Source organism: Chanodichthys erythropterus, chromosome 15 (assembly GCF_024489055.1).
Source record: "Chanodichthys erythropterus isolate Z2021 chromosome 15, ASM2448905v1, whole genome shotgun sequence".
In the NCBI taxonomy this organism is placed as follows: domain Eukaryota; kingdom Metazoa; phylum Chordata; class Actinopteri; order Cypriniformes; family Xenocyprididae; genus Chanodichthys; species Chanodichthys erythropterus.
Window position 1 is genome coordinate 19704511 of NC_090235.1, and position 11054 is coordinate 19715564.

An 11054-nucleotide genomic window follows, 5' to 3' on the forward strand; every position below is an offset into this window, starting at 1 on the left:
TCAGTGGCGTGAACACACATTTTTCAGACGGACGAAAGCTTGTTCTCCATCTCCAGTGGAAGTCTGTCTGGTTTCTTCAGATTGCACTATGTGGCGTCTTCTAGCTGGGTTTGTTCTTCTGCTGTGTGCTGCAGGTAAAGAGAAAACAACAAGACAACAGGAGGAAAACACAAAAGCGTATGATAGTTGATCTCGTGATTTAATGTCTGCGAAACATTTCCTGTGATGTTTATAACATTAAAAGAGTTGAACAAGTATGCAATAGTATATTTGGCTATGTGTGTAAATAAACAAGTTGATTCAGTGAATTGTGATCTCTCTCTCTGTTTCTTTCCTAGATGCAACACCAGTGGCACTTAGTGAGAACAGAACAGTTCCTGATTTTGGAAAGAAGTATCATGTCAAAGGTACATTTCTGCCTAATTACACAGTGCATCCCAGTACAGTACACTTGTTTTTCAGTATGTCACATGTGCCTCTTTTCTGTAGGTGAGCTGAATTTGCCTTATTCTGATGTTTCTGGGCTAAAGGAACCGTTTGAAGTTTGGTACGACCTCGAGGGGAACAGAAGTCGCATCGACTATCGTAATAGTCAGTGATCTTCTGATGATAAAGTCACACAGTGTTAAAATCTAAATAGATTATGTATGTAGTTTCTCTTCATTGCTGCTCTCTATACAGGTACAGTGCGCACTTTTCTGATTGGAAACGACTTGGATTATGGCGTCATTTACCAAGTCACACCAGTGCCAGTTAAAGCAATTAAATATTTCCAGCTTAAAGGAACAAAGGAGGATCCAATACGTCCACAGGCGGCACTGCCTGATCTGCAGGGCTTTGAAGTATGTACTCTGGAACACAAAAGATATTTTGAAAAATGTCTCAGTGTTGTGTTTTTGTCCATGAGATGAAAGTCAGTGGGGTTCAGTGTTGTTTTGGACTGATATTCATTGTATAGACAAAAACAGTTGAAACTTTATCCAAAATGTCATCTTGTGCTGTGTAGAAGAAAGTCATACAGGTTTAGAAAGATACGAATGACATTGAATCCCATAGATTCAATTAATGCAAACCAAATCAAAGAGTCTGAAATTTTTATGGATTTTTTTTTGTGTGTGTTTTTTGTTTTATGGATTTTTTTGTGTGTGTGTTTTTCGTCCAGTTTGAGAAGATGGAGGATTACGCAGGCGTTCAGTGTGAGGTCTGGAAGAAGGTCACAAAGGCTGGTCATAAGAAGAACACATATCGTCTGTGGGTCAAACGTCCAGAGGGAAGTGATTCCCCAGCCGTCCCGTACCACTTTGAGATGGAGGGCTTCAACACTCTTTTGGAGTCCCACAATGACAAATACATGATTGACTACAGTGACTTCAGCTCACAAACTGAATCGGACATTTTCACACCCCCTGGCGGTAACTGGAGAACACATTCAGTGACGCGCCTCTTTTACACTTACAGACCATCTGATCAAAAGCTCACTGAGGTATTATGTGTTTAATTAGGAATGACCTATGAGGAGTTTCCAGATCCTCCTGAGGAGCATCAAATATTGGCCAATCCCCTTCAAGACTATGTCAGCACCTCCCCTGTTAGCCACGCCCACCGATTGTTCGGCCCCTTTAAGGAGAAGTTTAATCGTCAGTATGAAAGTGAGAAGGAGCACGAGGAGCGCGAGAACTACTTTATACATAGTGTTCGGTGAGGAAAAACAACAAACATTATAATGTAGAAATAGTAAATCTGTGAATCTGTCTAATTTTAGATACATATGCTTTATTGTTCAACATCCTCTTTTTCCTCAGGTTTGTGCACTCTACAAACAGAGTCGGTCTTACATTCAGCGTTGGTATCAATCACTTCGCTGATAGGTCAAAGGCAGAGATGGCCAGGATGACAGGAGGTTTAATTCCACGTCGGAAAAAGGAAGATACAAAATAGTCCTCACACATTTCTTTGAGTCTGTTGCCAATGTATGATACAGTTGATAAACTTTGTCTGATTAAGTGTCTTTTGATAGAGTTTGTCATTAAAATTTAAAGGTGAAATAATTAAGAATTACTATTTTATCAAGTGACTAGACTTTTCTCTGATGAGATTAGTGGCAATTTAATCTTTTTCTAAATCATTTTTTTTTTTTTTTTGAATAATTACATTTGGTTAAATTGAGTATCTGCATCTTCAAGCTATTTTGGCAACATGTAGGGTGAATTGCCCTAATGTGGGACATTTTCTGCATTTCAGACTTCTGTGACATATTGCAATTTGTAGCCAAAACATTAAATTCACACACAATACCATTTTAAAAAACCAAGGATGTCTCCTAATCAAATCAAAAGAGAAAATGGAGATAACACATTCATAAAAGAAATGATAGACATATTAGTGTTCTTAGTGCAAGTCGTCTAAAAAATCTGGTGCTTCCTAATGTGGGACAGTTGTGTCCCTAATGTGGGACACTGAAAATTCTATGATAAAAGGCCAAAATCTTATGATGAAAATAAGAATAATGATGATAATAATGATAATAATAATAATAATAATAATAATAATAAAAGGTCTATGAAAAGGCCAAAGTCTATTATAAAAGGCCAAAATCATTTGATTCATGCAGAATAGTAAAACTCTTCTTAAGTTAGTAATTCTCTTCTTGGTTATGGATGGACTGATTGATAATTGAACATCATCAGAAAAATAATACAATATGATAGTTTTGATGCATTTATTGTAAAGACATTAGGCAACTATTTTCATAGGCTATTGTCAGGGTTCTGTCACATCGGTCTAGTTTATTTCTTGGTTTTGTGACAGAGCTCTGACACTCCCGTTCTTGTCGTGTTTTTGTGTGAGCGTACGGTCTCGAGTGTTCTCGGGGCTGTGCACTCTCTTGTCTGCGTGCCTTGTTTCATGTTGGGAGCGTGGCGTTCGGATCCCGGCACTCGTGTCTAGTTTGGTTTCGGTTTCGTGTCGGGATTCGGACACTCGCGCTCCCAGTCCTGTCTCTATTGTGAGCGCACGGTTTGTGTGTACTTTCACTTGCCGTGCGCTCTTGTCTCATGTTTTGTGTAGCACGCGGTTATTTCCACCTGCCGCGTGCTTTTCATGTTTTTGTCTTGTGTTGTGTAGCACACAGTCTGTGTTTCACGGGCTGCGTGCTCTCATGTTGTCTTGTTTTGTGTGAACACGTGGCTTATGAGTTTTCATAGTCACGTGTTCATGTCTCGTCTTGTGTAAGCACATGGCTTGTGATTTGTCTTCATTGGCCATGTGCTTGTGTCTTTGTTTTGTTTGACGTGAGCACATGGCTTGTCATGTGTTTCTTTGTGCCATGTGCTCTCATGTCTCTTGTCTTGACCCCGCCCACCTTGTTACCTGATTATTGGTTGATTTGCCCCACCTGTCCTCCCTCATTACCTGCCTTGTTTGCTCTCCTATTTATTCTCCTTGTGTTTGCAGTCCTGTGCTGGTTCGTTGTCACTGAATGTCTTATATTCCCTGGTGTTGTCAGTCAGTCCTGCCCCCCCCCCCCCCCCCCCCACACGGGGTAGTTTTTGTTGTATTTTGTATTATAAATAAAGCCCTTCTCTTCCCTGCAAATTGAGTCCTCGCTCCTTCTACCACCCACCCAACCTGACAGCTATGTTATATATAGAAAATAATTAAATGCACAGTCAGAATTCTTTACTGTTCTCTTCAACATATAGCCTAGGCTTATTTGAAGGCAAAATATAAAATCTTGCAACCTGCAAAAATTAAATTAAAAAAAGCCTTGAACAAACTTTAGGCTGGATTTAACATTGTGTCAAAATTCATAAAAGTGCTGCGAACTGCATAAATGTTTATTTGGCCTAATGTTTTCTATTTCACTAAACAACAAACACAAACAATCATTCTATTATTGCATAACAACACTGTAAATGTAACTGTAAATAACCATTTTTGTCCCACAAACCATGCCCCACCACACATTTTTGACTGACTAAAATACTGTCCCACATTAGGCAATCATACTGTCCCACTTTTTGAAACCATGTTTCCTAAAGTGAGACAGTAGGAAATTTGATAAAAATATAAAATATATAGATTACACATACATTGTTATAGTATTTTTTGATGGACATTTCATAAGCGCATTAGGCCAAAAGATATCATGATTTTTTTGTTTAAAATTAATTTATACTCCTTAATGTCAAGTTTGTCAAAACTCTATGTCATTGACCTTTGGGTGGCTTTCACACAAGGTCCTTCCTTTTTGATGATTGCTACAGTCTCATATATGACTGGACATTTGAGAAGCTGTGATTTTGATCACATGGCACCACAGCTTCAGATAACCTATAGTTTCACTGACATCCATGTATTTATGCGGGACCTAAAAACACTAAACCTTAGGTGTCCCACATTAGGCAGTGTCCCACTTTAGGGCAATTCACCCTATCATTTTCAGTTTATGGTTTGTAGTTGATCTGTTCATGGTGATCATGGTGACATTGGTTATCGAACCAAAAGTATTGAAATGCTAATGATTAAAATACTCATTAAAACCATATGTTTTGTCTTTGATTAAATGTTCATAACATCAAAAATTACTGTCACATCAATAAGTTTTGATATTGTGTAATGTTTTGTGTCAGACTATTGTTCTAAAACCAGTGTTTACTTTTGCTTAAATTGCTTAATTTTTTTGCTTAAATGTTTCTGTCATGCTGGTGGTTGTATAAACACACACATATGTGAGCCAACCCCGCAGTCTGCTTTCCTCGACACTAGTTTGTCGGCATCAGCTTGGTGTGTTCTGGGCTTTAGATGTCTCTAATTATTATCTTTTTTCTGCCTCTAAATTGGTCCTTAATTCAGTTCTGCCTAATTCCATCATTATACAAATATCCTTATCTGCCTCTTCATAGACCTTAGTCAGGGAGCCATGTAAAATTTCTGTCAGGAATGAAAACGAGGGTTCATGTTTCATGCCCTTAAAATCTCAGCACAAAACCCACAAAAACTGAACATCATACTTAGAATTATAAAGTGTACATAGTATTAATATTTTTCTAAAATCTGGCCTTGCAGTATACTTTCTTTACCTTATACAGATTAAAATTGGAGAAGAGTGAACAAATAACCATCCTAGTCCTTATTTCTCTACCCATTCTTCTAATGCCTATAACATTGTCTTCCCAGTGGCACAATGAGATGAGTGACAGGTACATGACCTGGAGATTGTGGGTTTGTGTCCAGTGTTGTACAACTTTTGAGGCAGTCGTGGCCTAATGGTTAGAGTGTCAGACTGGTAACCTGAAGGATGTGGGTTCAGTTACCAATAACCGCAGGAAATGACTGAGGTGAGCTTGAGCGAGGCACCGGACCCCCAATCGCTCCCCGGCTGCCACAGCAAGATGGCTGCCCATAGTCCGAGTGTTTGTGTCCACAGTTTGCAGTGTGTGTGTTCAATACTCACTGGTCCTAATGTGTGTGCACTAACTTGGTTGATTCAAACGCAGAGGACAAATTCTGAATTCTTTGCCTTCACATCACTTCACTCCCAGCAAAATAGCATTTGAGGACTGAAATTACAGAATCGACTATGGTGCAGTGAATGTGTGCAATAACATGAGTAATGTTTATGTCACGGTTCACTAATCCGCTGTCTCATACTGTTGTCTGTGTGTAGGTTTTGGGATGTGTCACTTGATTGTTCTGTGTGGGCGTCGCCGCTGATTGCTGATCAGCGGCAGCTGTGGATCATTACACCTGCCTATATTACGCCTTGTCTTTCGTCTCATGTTTGTCAGATCGTTTGTTGTAGTCCAGGTGTTGTCCCGTTGTTTCTCGTGTTTCTTGTTCCTGGATTGGATTCTCGTCGCTGTTCCCTGTTACCTGTCTGTCTCGTTGGATTACTCGTTCTGGATTTCATGCACGGATACTCACACGGACACACGGACTCACCATTCAGGACCATCATTCATCACGGACACTTCATCGCCCATCGAAGTCCCTGTGTTACCCCTCTCCTGCTGTCTGTGTTGCTGCTGTGTGTTTGTCATCTACTTACCTGGCGTGAAGCTCTATTAAAGAGATATTAACTTGCATTTGTATCCAGTCTTCTTTTCCGTGACAGAACGATCTGACCAACTATGGATGCAGCAAGTTCAGCAGCCATCACGGAGTTCATCAACCACAGTATTGCTCGCATGGATCAGCAGCAGGAGAGCATCTCTTCCACCGGACGCGCTGTTCAGGCGTTGGTAACACAGGTGTCCGAGCTCTCCCAGCAGCTGCAACAACTTCGCGCTCCCACTGCGCCAGCCCCGCCGCCTGTTCCCCCACCATCACCAGAGCAGAGAGACCTACCTGAGCCCCGCCTTCCCGTCCCACAGAGCTATGCTGGTGAGCCAGATTTTTGTCGAGCGTTTCTCAACAAGTGTTCTCTTCACTTTGCTCTGCAGCCACGCACCTTCGAGAAGGAAGAATCTAAGGTAGCGTTTGTTCTAACCCTCCTGACCGGAAAGGCGGCACTCTGGGGAACGGCGGTGTGGGAAAATCAAGATCAATGCTGCTCCTCGTTCCCGGCGCTCTCCGCCGAGATGAGGAGGGTGTTCGACCGTACGGTGGCAGGAAAGGAGGCCGCCCGTCAACTCACCGCCCTGAAACAGGGCAACCGCACGGTCGCCGACTATACCATTCAGTTCCGCACCCTCGCGGCGGAGTGCCGGTGGAACGAGGAGGCGCAGTGGGATGTGTTCCTGCATGGGCTGGCCGATCGTATCCACCGTGAAATCTACGCACTGGACCTACCTAAGACCTTCAATGGACTGGTTGAACTCGCTCTACGTGTGGACTCTCGTTTACAGAGGTTAGAGCTTTTAGACGAATCTGGAGAGAAGCACAGCGGAGGCGGCAGTCGTTTTTCCTCCGTGGTGGATACGGTAAGTCCTGTTTCCGATCCTGAGCCCATGCAGGTGGGGAGAGCTCGGCTTTCCCGGGAGGAGAGAGAGAGGCGGAGGTCCCAGGGTCTCTGTCTGTACTGCGGGGCGTCAGGACATATCATCAGGACCTGCCCGGTAAAAGACCAAGCCCGATAGTAAATTCGAGGCTACTATCGGGCGGGATCTCCGCCGAGAAGTCCTCGCCAGCCACCCTCCTCCCGGTAAGACTGAGATGGGCAACGCATAACATCACCTGCGACGCACTTCTGGACTCTGGGGCGGAGGGCAACTTCATGGACATTTCTTTCGCACGACAACACGGTTTACCCACATCACCTCTGACGCACTCCATATCCGTCAACGCTCTCAATGGACAGCCTCTTCCCAGTGTTTCCCATACTACTGACTTCATCACCCTCATCACATCTGGTAATCACATTGACAAGTCCCAATTTCTGCTCATGGACTCACCTCATTCACCTGTTGTTCTTGGACATCCCTGGCTCACTAAACACAATCCCCGCATCGACTGGCAACAAGGAACCATCACTGAGTGGAGCACCCAGTGTCACAAGTCTTGTCTTTTGTCTGCTTGTCCCACGGTGTCTGTTTCTGTTTTGCAGGAGGAGGCGGTGGATTTGTCTAACGTGCCCATGGAGTACATCGATCTGAAGGAAGTGTTCAGTAAGTCCCAGGCTGCTTCTCTTCCTCCTCATCGTCCCTATGACTGTGCGATAGATTTAGTTCCCGGTAAGTCTCCGCCTAAAGGCAAACTTTACTCTCTGTCTGTTCCCGAGAGGGAGGCCATGGAGAAATATATTTCTGATTCTCTAGCGGCTAAGTTCATCCGCCCTTCCTCCTCTCCAGCAGGGGCGGGGTTCTTTTTTGTGGGGAAGAAGGACGGATCTTTGCGACCTTGTATTGATTACCGGGGGCTGAACAACATCACGGTAAAGAATACCTACCCTTTGCCGTTGATGTCTTCAGCCTTCGAGAGGTTGCAAGGAGCGTCCGTTTTCACTAAATTGGACTTAAGGAACGCTTATCATTTGGTCCACATCAGGAAGGGGGATGAGTGGAAGACCGCTTTTAACACCCCCAGAGGGCACTTTGAATACTTGGTCATGCCCTTCGGGCTGTCCAACTCGCCTGCGGTCTTCCAGGCACTCGTCAATGACGTGTTGAGAGACATGGTTGACCAGTTCATATATGTCTACCTGGACGACATATTGATTCTTTCATCGTCTCTCCAGGAGCACGTTCAACACGTCAGACGAGTGCTTCAGCGGCTGCTAGAGAATGGGCTTTTTGTCAAGGCGGAGAAATGCGAATTTCATGCACAGTCTGTTTCTTTTCTAGGGTACATCGTCTCGTCTGAGGGAATTCGCATGGATCCTGACAAGGTTAAGGCTGTGGTGGATTGGCCAAACCCAGATTCCCGTAAGGCCCTACAGCGGTTTCTGGGTTTCGCTAATTTTTACCGGCGTTTTATTCGCAATTTCAGCCAACTAGCCGCGCCTCTGACCGCCTTGACCTCCCCCAGAACGACCTTCAGGTGGTCAGATGCAGCCCACGCTGCATTTGCCAAACTGAAGAGCTGCTTTGTTTCAGCTCCTATTTTGATTGCCCCTGATCCTTCGCGTCAGTTCGTGGTGGAGGTCGATGCGTCAGAGGTGGGGGTAGGTGCAGTTCTTTCCCAGCGATCTCCCTCAGACGACAAGATGCATCCATGCGCGTATTTTTCGCATTGTTTATCTCCCGCCGAACGCAATTACGACATTGGTAACAGAGAGTTGTTGGCAGTCAAATTAGCGTTGGAAGAATGGCGTCACTGGTTAGAGGGATCGGGGGTTCCCTTTATTGTTTGGACTGATCACAAGAATTTAGAGTATATACGATCGGCTAAAAGGCTCAACTCTAGGCAGGCTCGGTGGGCACTTTTTTTCGGACGTTTTGACTTTACTCTATCGTACCGCCCGGGCTCCAAAAACATCAAGCCCGATTCTCTTTCTCGTGTTTTTGACCCTTCCGAACGCCCGTCCACTCCCGAGTGTATTCTTCCCGAGACGTTAGTGGTCTCCACTCTTACATGGGAGGTCGAATCGAAGGTCCTAGCGGCCTTAGAAGGGGTAACGCCTCCGCCCGGATGCCCACCGAACCGTTTGTTTGTGCCGGAGGGGCTAAGGACCTGCGTTATCAAGTGGGGTCATTGTTCCAACATGGCTTGCCATCCAGGGGTTAATCGAACTAGGTTTTTAGTCAAGCAACGATTCTGGTGGCCAGCTATGGCTCGTGATATTCGCAGTTTTGTTTTGGCTTGTTCAGTTTGTGCCACTGGTAAGACTTCCAACCGACCTCCAGATGGGTTACTCCAACCTCTGTCTGTCCCTTCGAGACCCTGGTCCCATATCGCACTAGATTTTGTTACCGCCCTCCCACCCTCCCAAGGGTATACGGTTGTTTTGACCGTGGTGGACCGATTCTCGAAGGCGACCCATTTTATACCCTTAGCCAAATTACCCTCTGCTAAGGAGACAGCGGTTGCGGTCATTGATCACATCTTCCGGTTACATGGCCTCCCGGTGGATGTGGTTTCTGACAGGGGTCCCCAATTTGTGTCCAAATTCTGGCAGGAGTTTTGTAAGTTACTGGGGGCGACGGTTAGTCTTTCCTCTGGGTTCCATCCCCAGACCAATGGTCAGACTGAGAGGGCCAACCAAGATTTAGAGCGAATGTTGCGATGTTTGGCGTCCAAGAATCCTTCCTCCTGGAGTCAACAACTCTCTATGATTGAGTACGCTCACAATTCACTGCCAGTGTCTTCTACGGGCCTTTCTCCATTTGAATGTAGTCTAGGTTACCAGCCACCTGTGTTTCCCAGTCTGGAGTCCGAGGTCGCCGTCCCCTCCGCTCACGCCTTCGTCCAGAGGTGCCGCCACACTTGGAACAGAGCCCGCGAGACTCTGCTGCAAGTGAGGGCGCGTACCAAGGCTAAGACCGACTGCCACCGGTCGAAGCCTCCCGTATACGTCGTGGGTCAAAAGGTGTGGCTTTCTACTAAGAACATTCCGCTCCGCTCCGTTGCCAATAAGCTTGCTCCCAAATTCATTGGCCCGTTTACTGTCACTAAAATTATTAGTCCAGTGGCAGTCCGCCTCAAATTGCCTCCGGCGTACAGGAGGATTCATCCCGCCTTTCATGTGTCCAAAATTAAACCTGTTTTCCATTCTCATCTTAATCCGCCTACTCCGGTTCGGAGGAGAGAAGTTGGGTTCCTGCTAGGGACATTCTGGATCACTCCCTTATTGATGATTACAATCAACAGGTAAGGAGTTCTGGGAACGCCGTGAGGCGTTCCTAGGAGGGAGGGTACTGTCACGGTTCACTAATCCGCTGTCTCATACTGTTGTCTGTGTGTAGGTTTTGGGATGTGTCACTTGATTGTTCTGTGTGTGATTGCTGATCAGCGGCAGCTGTGGATCATTACACCTGCCTATATTACGCCTTGTCTTTCGTCTCGTGTTTGTCAGATCGTTTGTTGTAGTCCTGGTGTTGTCCCGTTGTTTCTCGTGTTTCTTGTTCCTGGATTGGATTCTCGTCGCTGTTCCCTGTTATCTGTCTGTCTCGTTGGATTACTCGTTCTGGATTTCATGCACGGATACTCACACGGACACACCATTCAGGACCATCATTCATCACGGACACTTCATCGCCCATCGAAGTCCCTGTGTTACCCCTCTCCTGCTGTCTGTGTTGCTGCTGTGTGTTTGTCATCTACTTACCTGGCGTGAAGCTCTATTAAAGAGATATTAACTTGCATTTGTATCCAGTCTTCTTTTCCGTGACAGTTTATAAATGCTGCCAATGAATGGGATGCTATTACAAATTTGTTGAATACATATATTCTAAACATTTTGTCTTTAATAATATTTCCAATAAACTTGGCACAACCAGTCCATTTTGAGATTTTCATGCATATGTTTGAATTTAAAGAATAAATTTCCATTTACTTTTTACAAATTTATCAGCTGTTTCTTTAAGAGATTGACCAGTTATCATAGTGAACTGTTTCAAGGACACACAAAATCAAACATAGACTTTAGCATAGTTTGATAAATATTTGACTGTCCC

At 44.6% G+C, this 11054-nt stretch overlaps 1 protein-coding gene across 1 annotated transcript; it reads left to right on the forward strand.

The window, feature by feature from the left end:
- Positions 1 to 4575, forward strand: LOC137037685 (counting factor associated protein D-like). Its single transcript, XM_067411885.1, has 7 exons — positions 1 to 134; positions 339 to 407; positions 490 to 591; positions 682 to 842; positions 1163 to 1412; positions 1503 to 1698; positions 1803 to 4575. Exons 1-7 carry the CDS (start codon positions 89 to 91, stop codon positions 1936 to 1938), a joined length of 960 nt encoding a protein of 319 aa, XP_067267986.1. The 5' UTR covers positions 1 to 88; the 3' UTR covers positions 1939 to 4575.
- The last annotated feature ends 6479 nt before the right edge of the window (positions 4576 to 11054 follow it).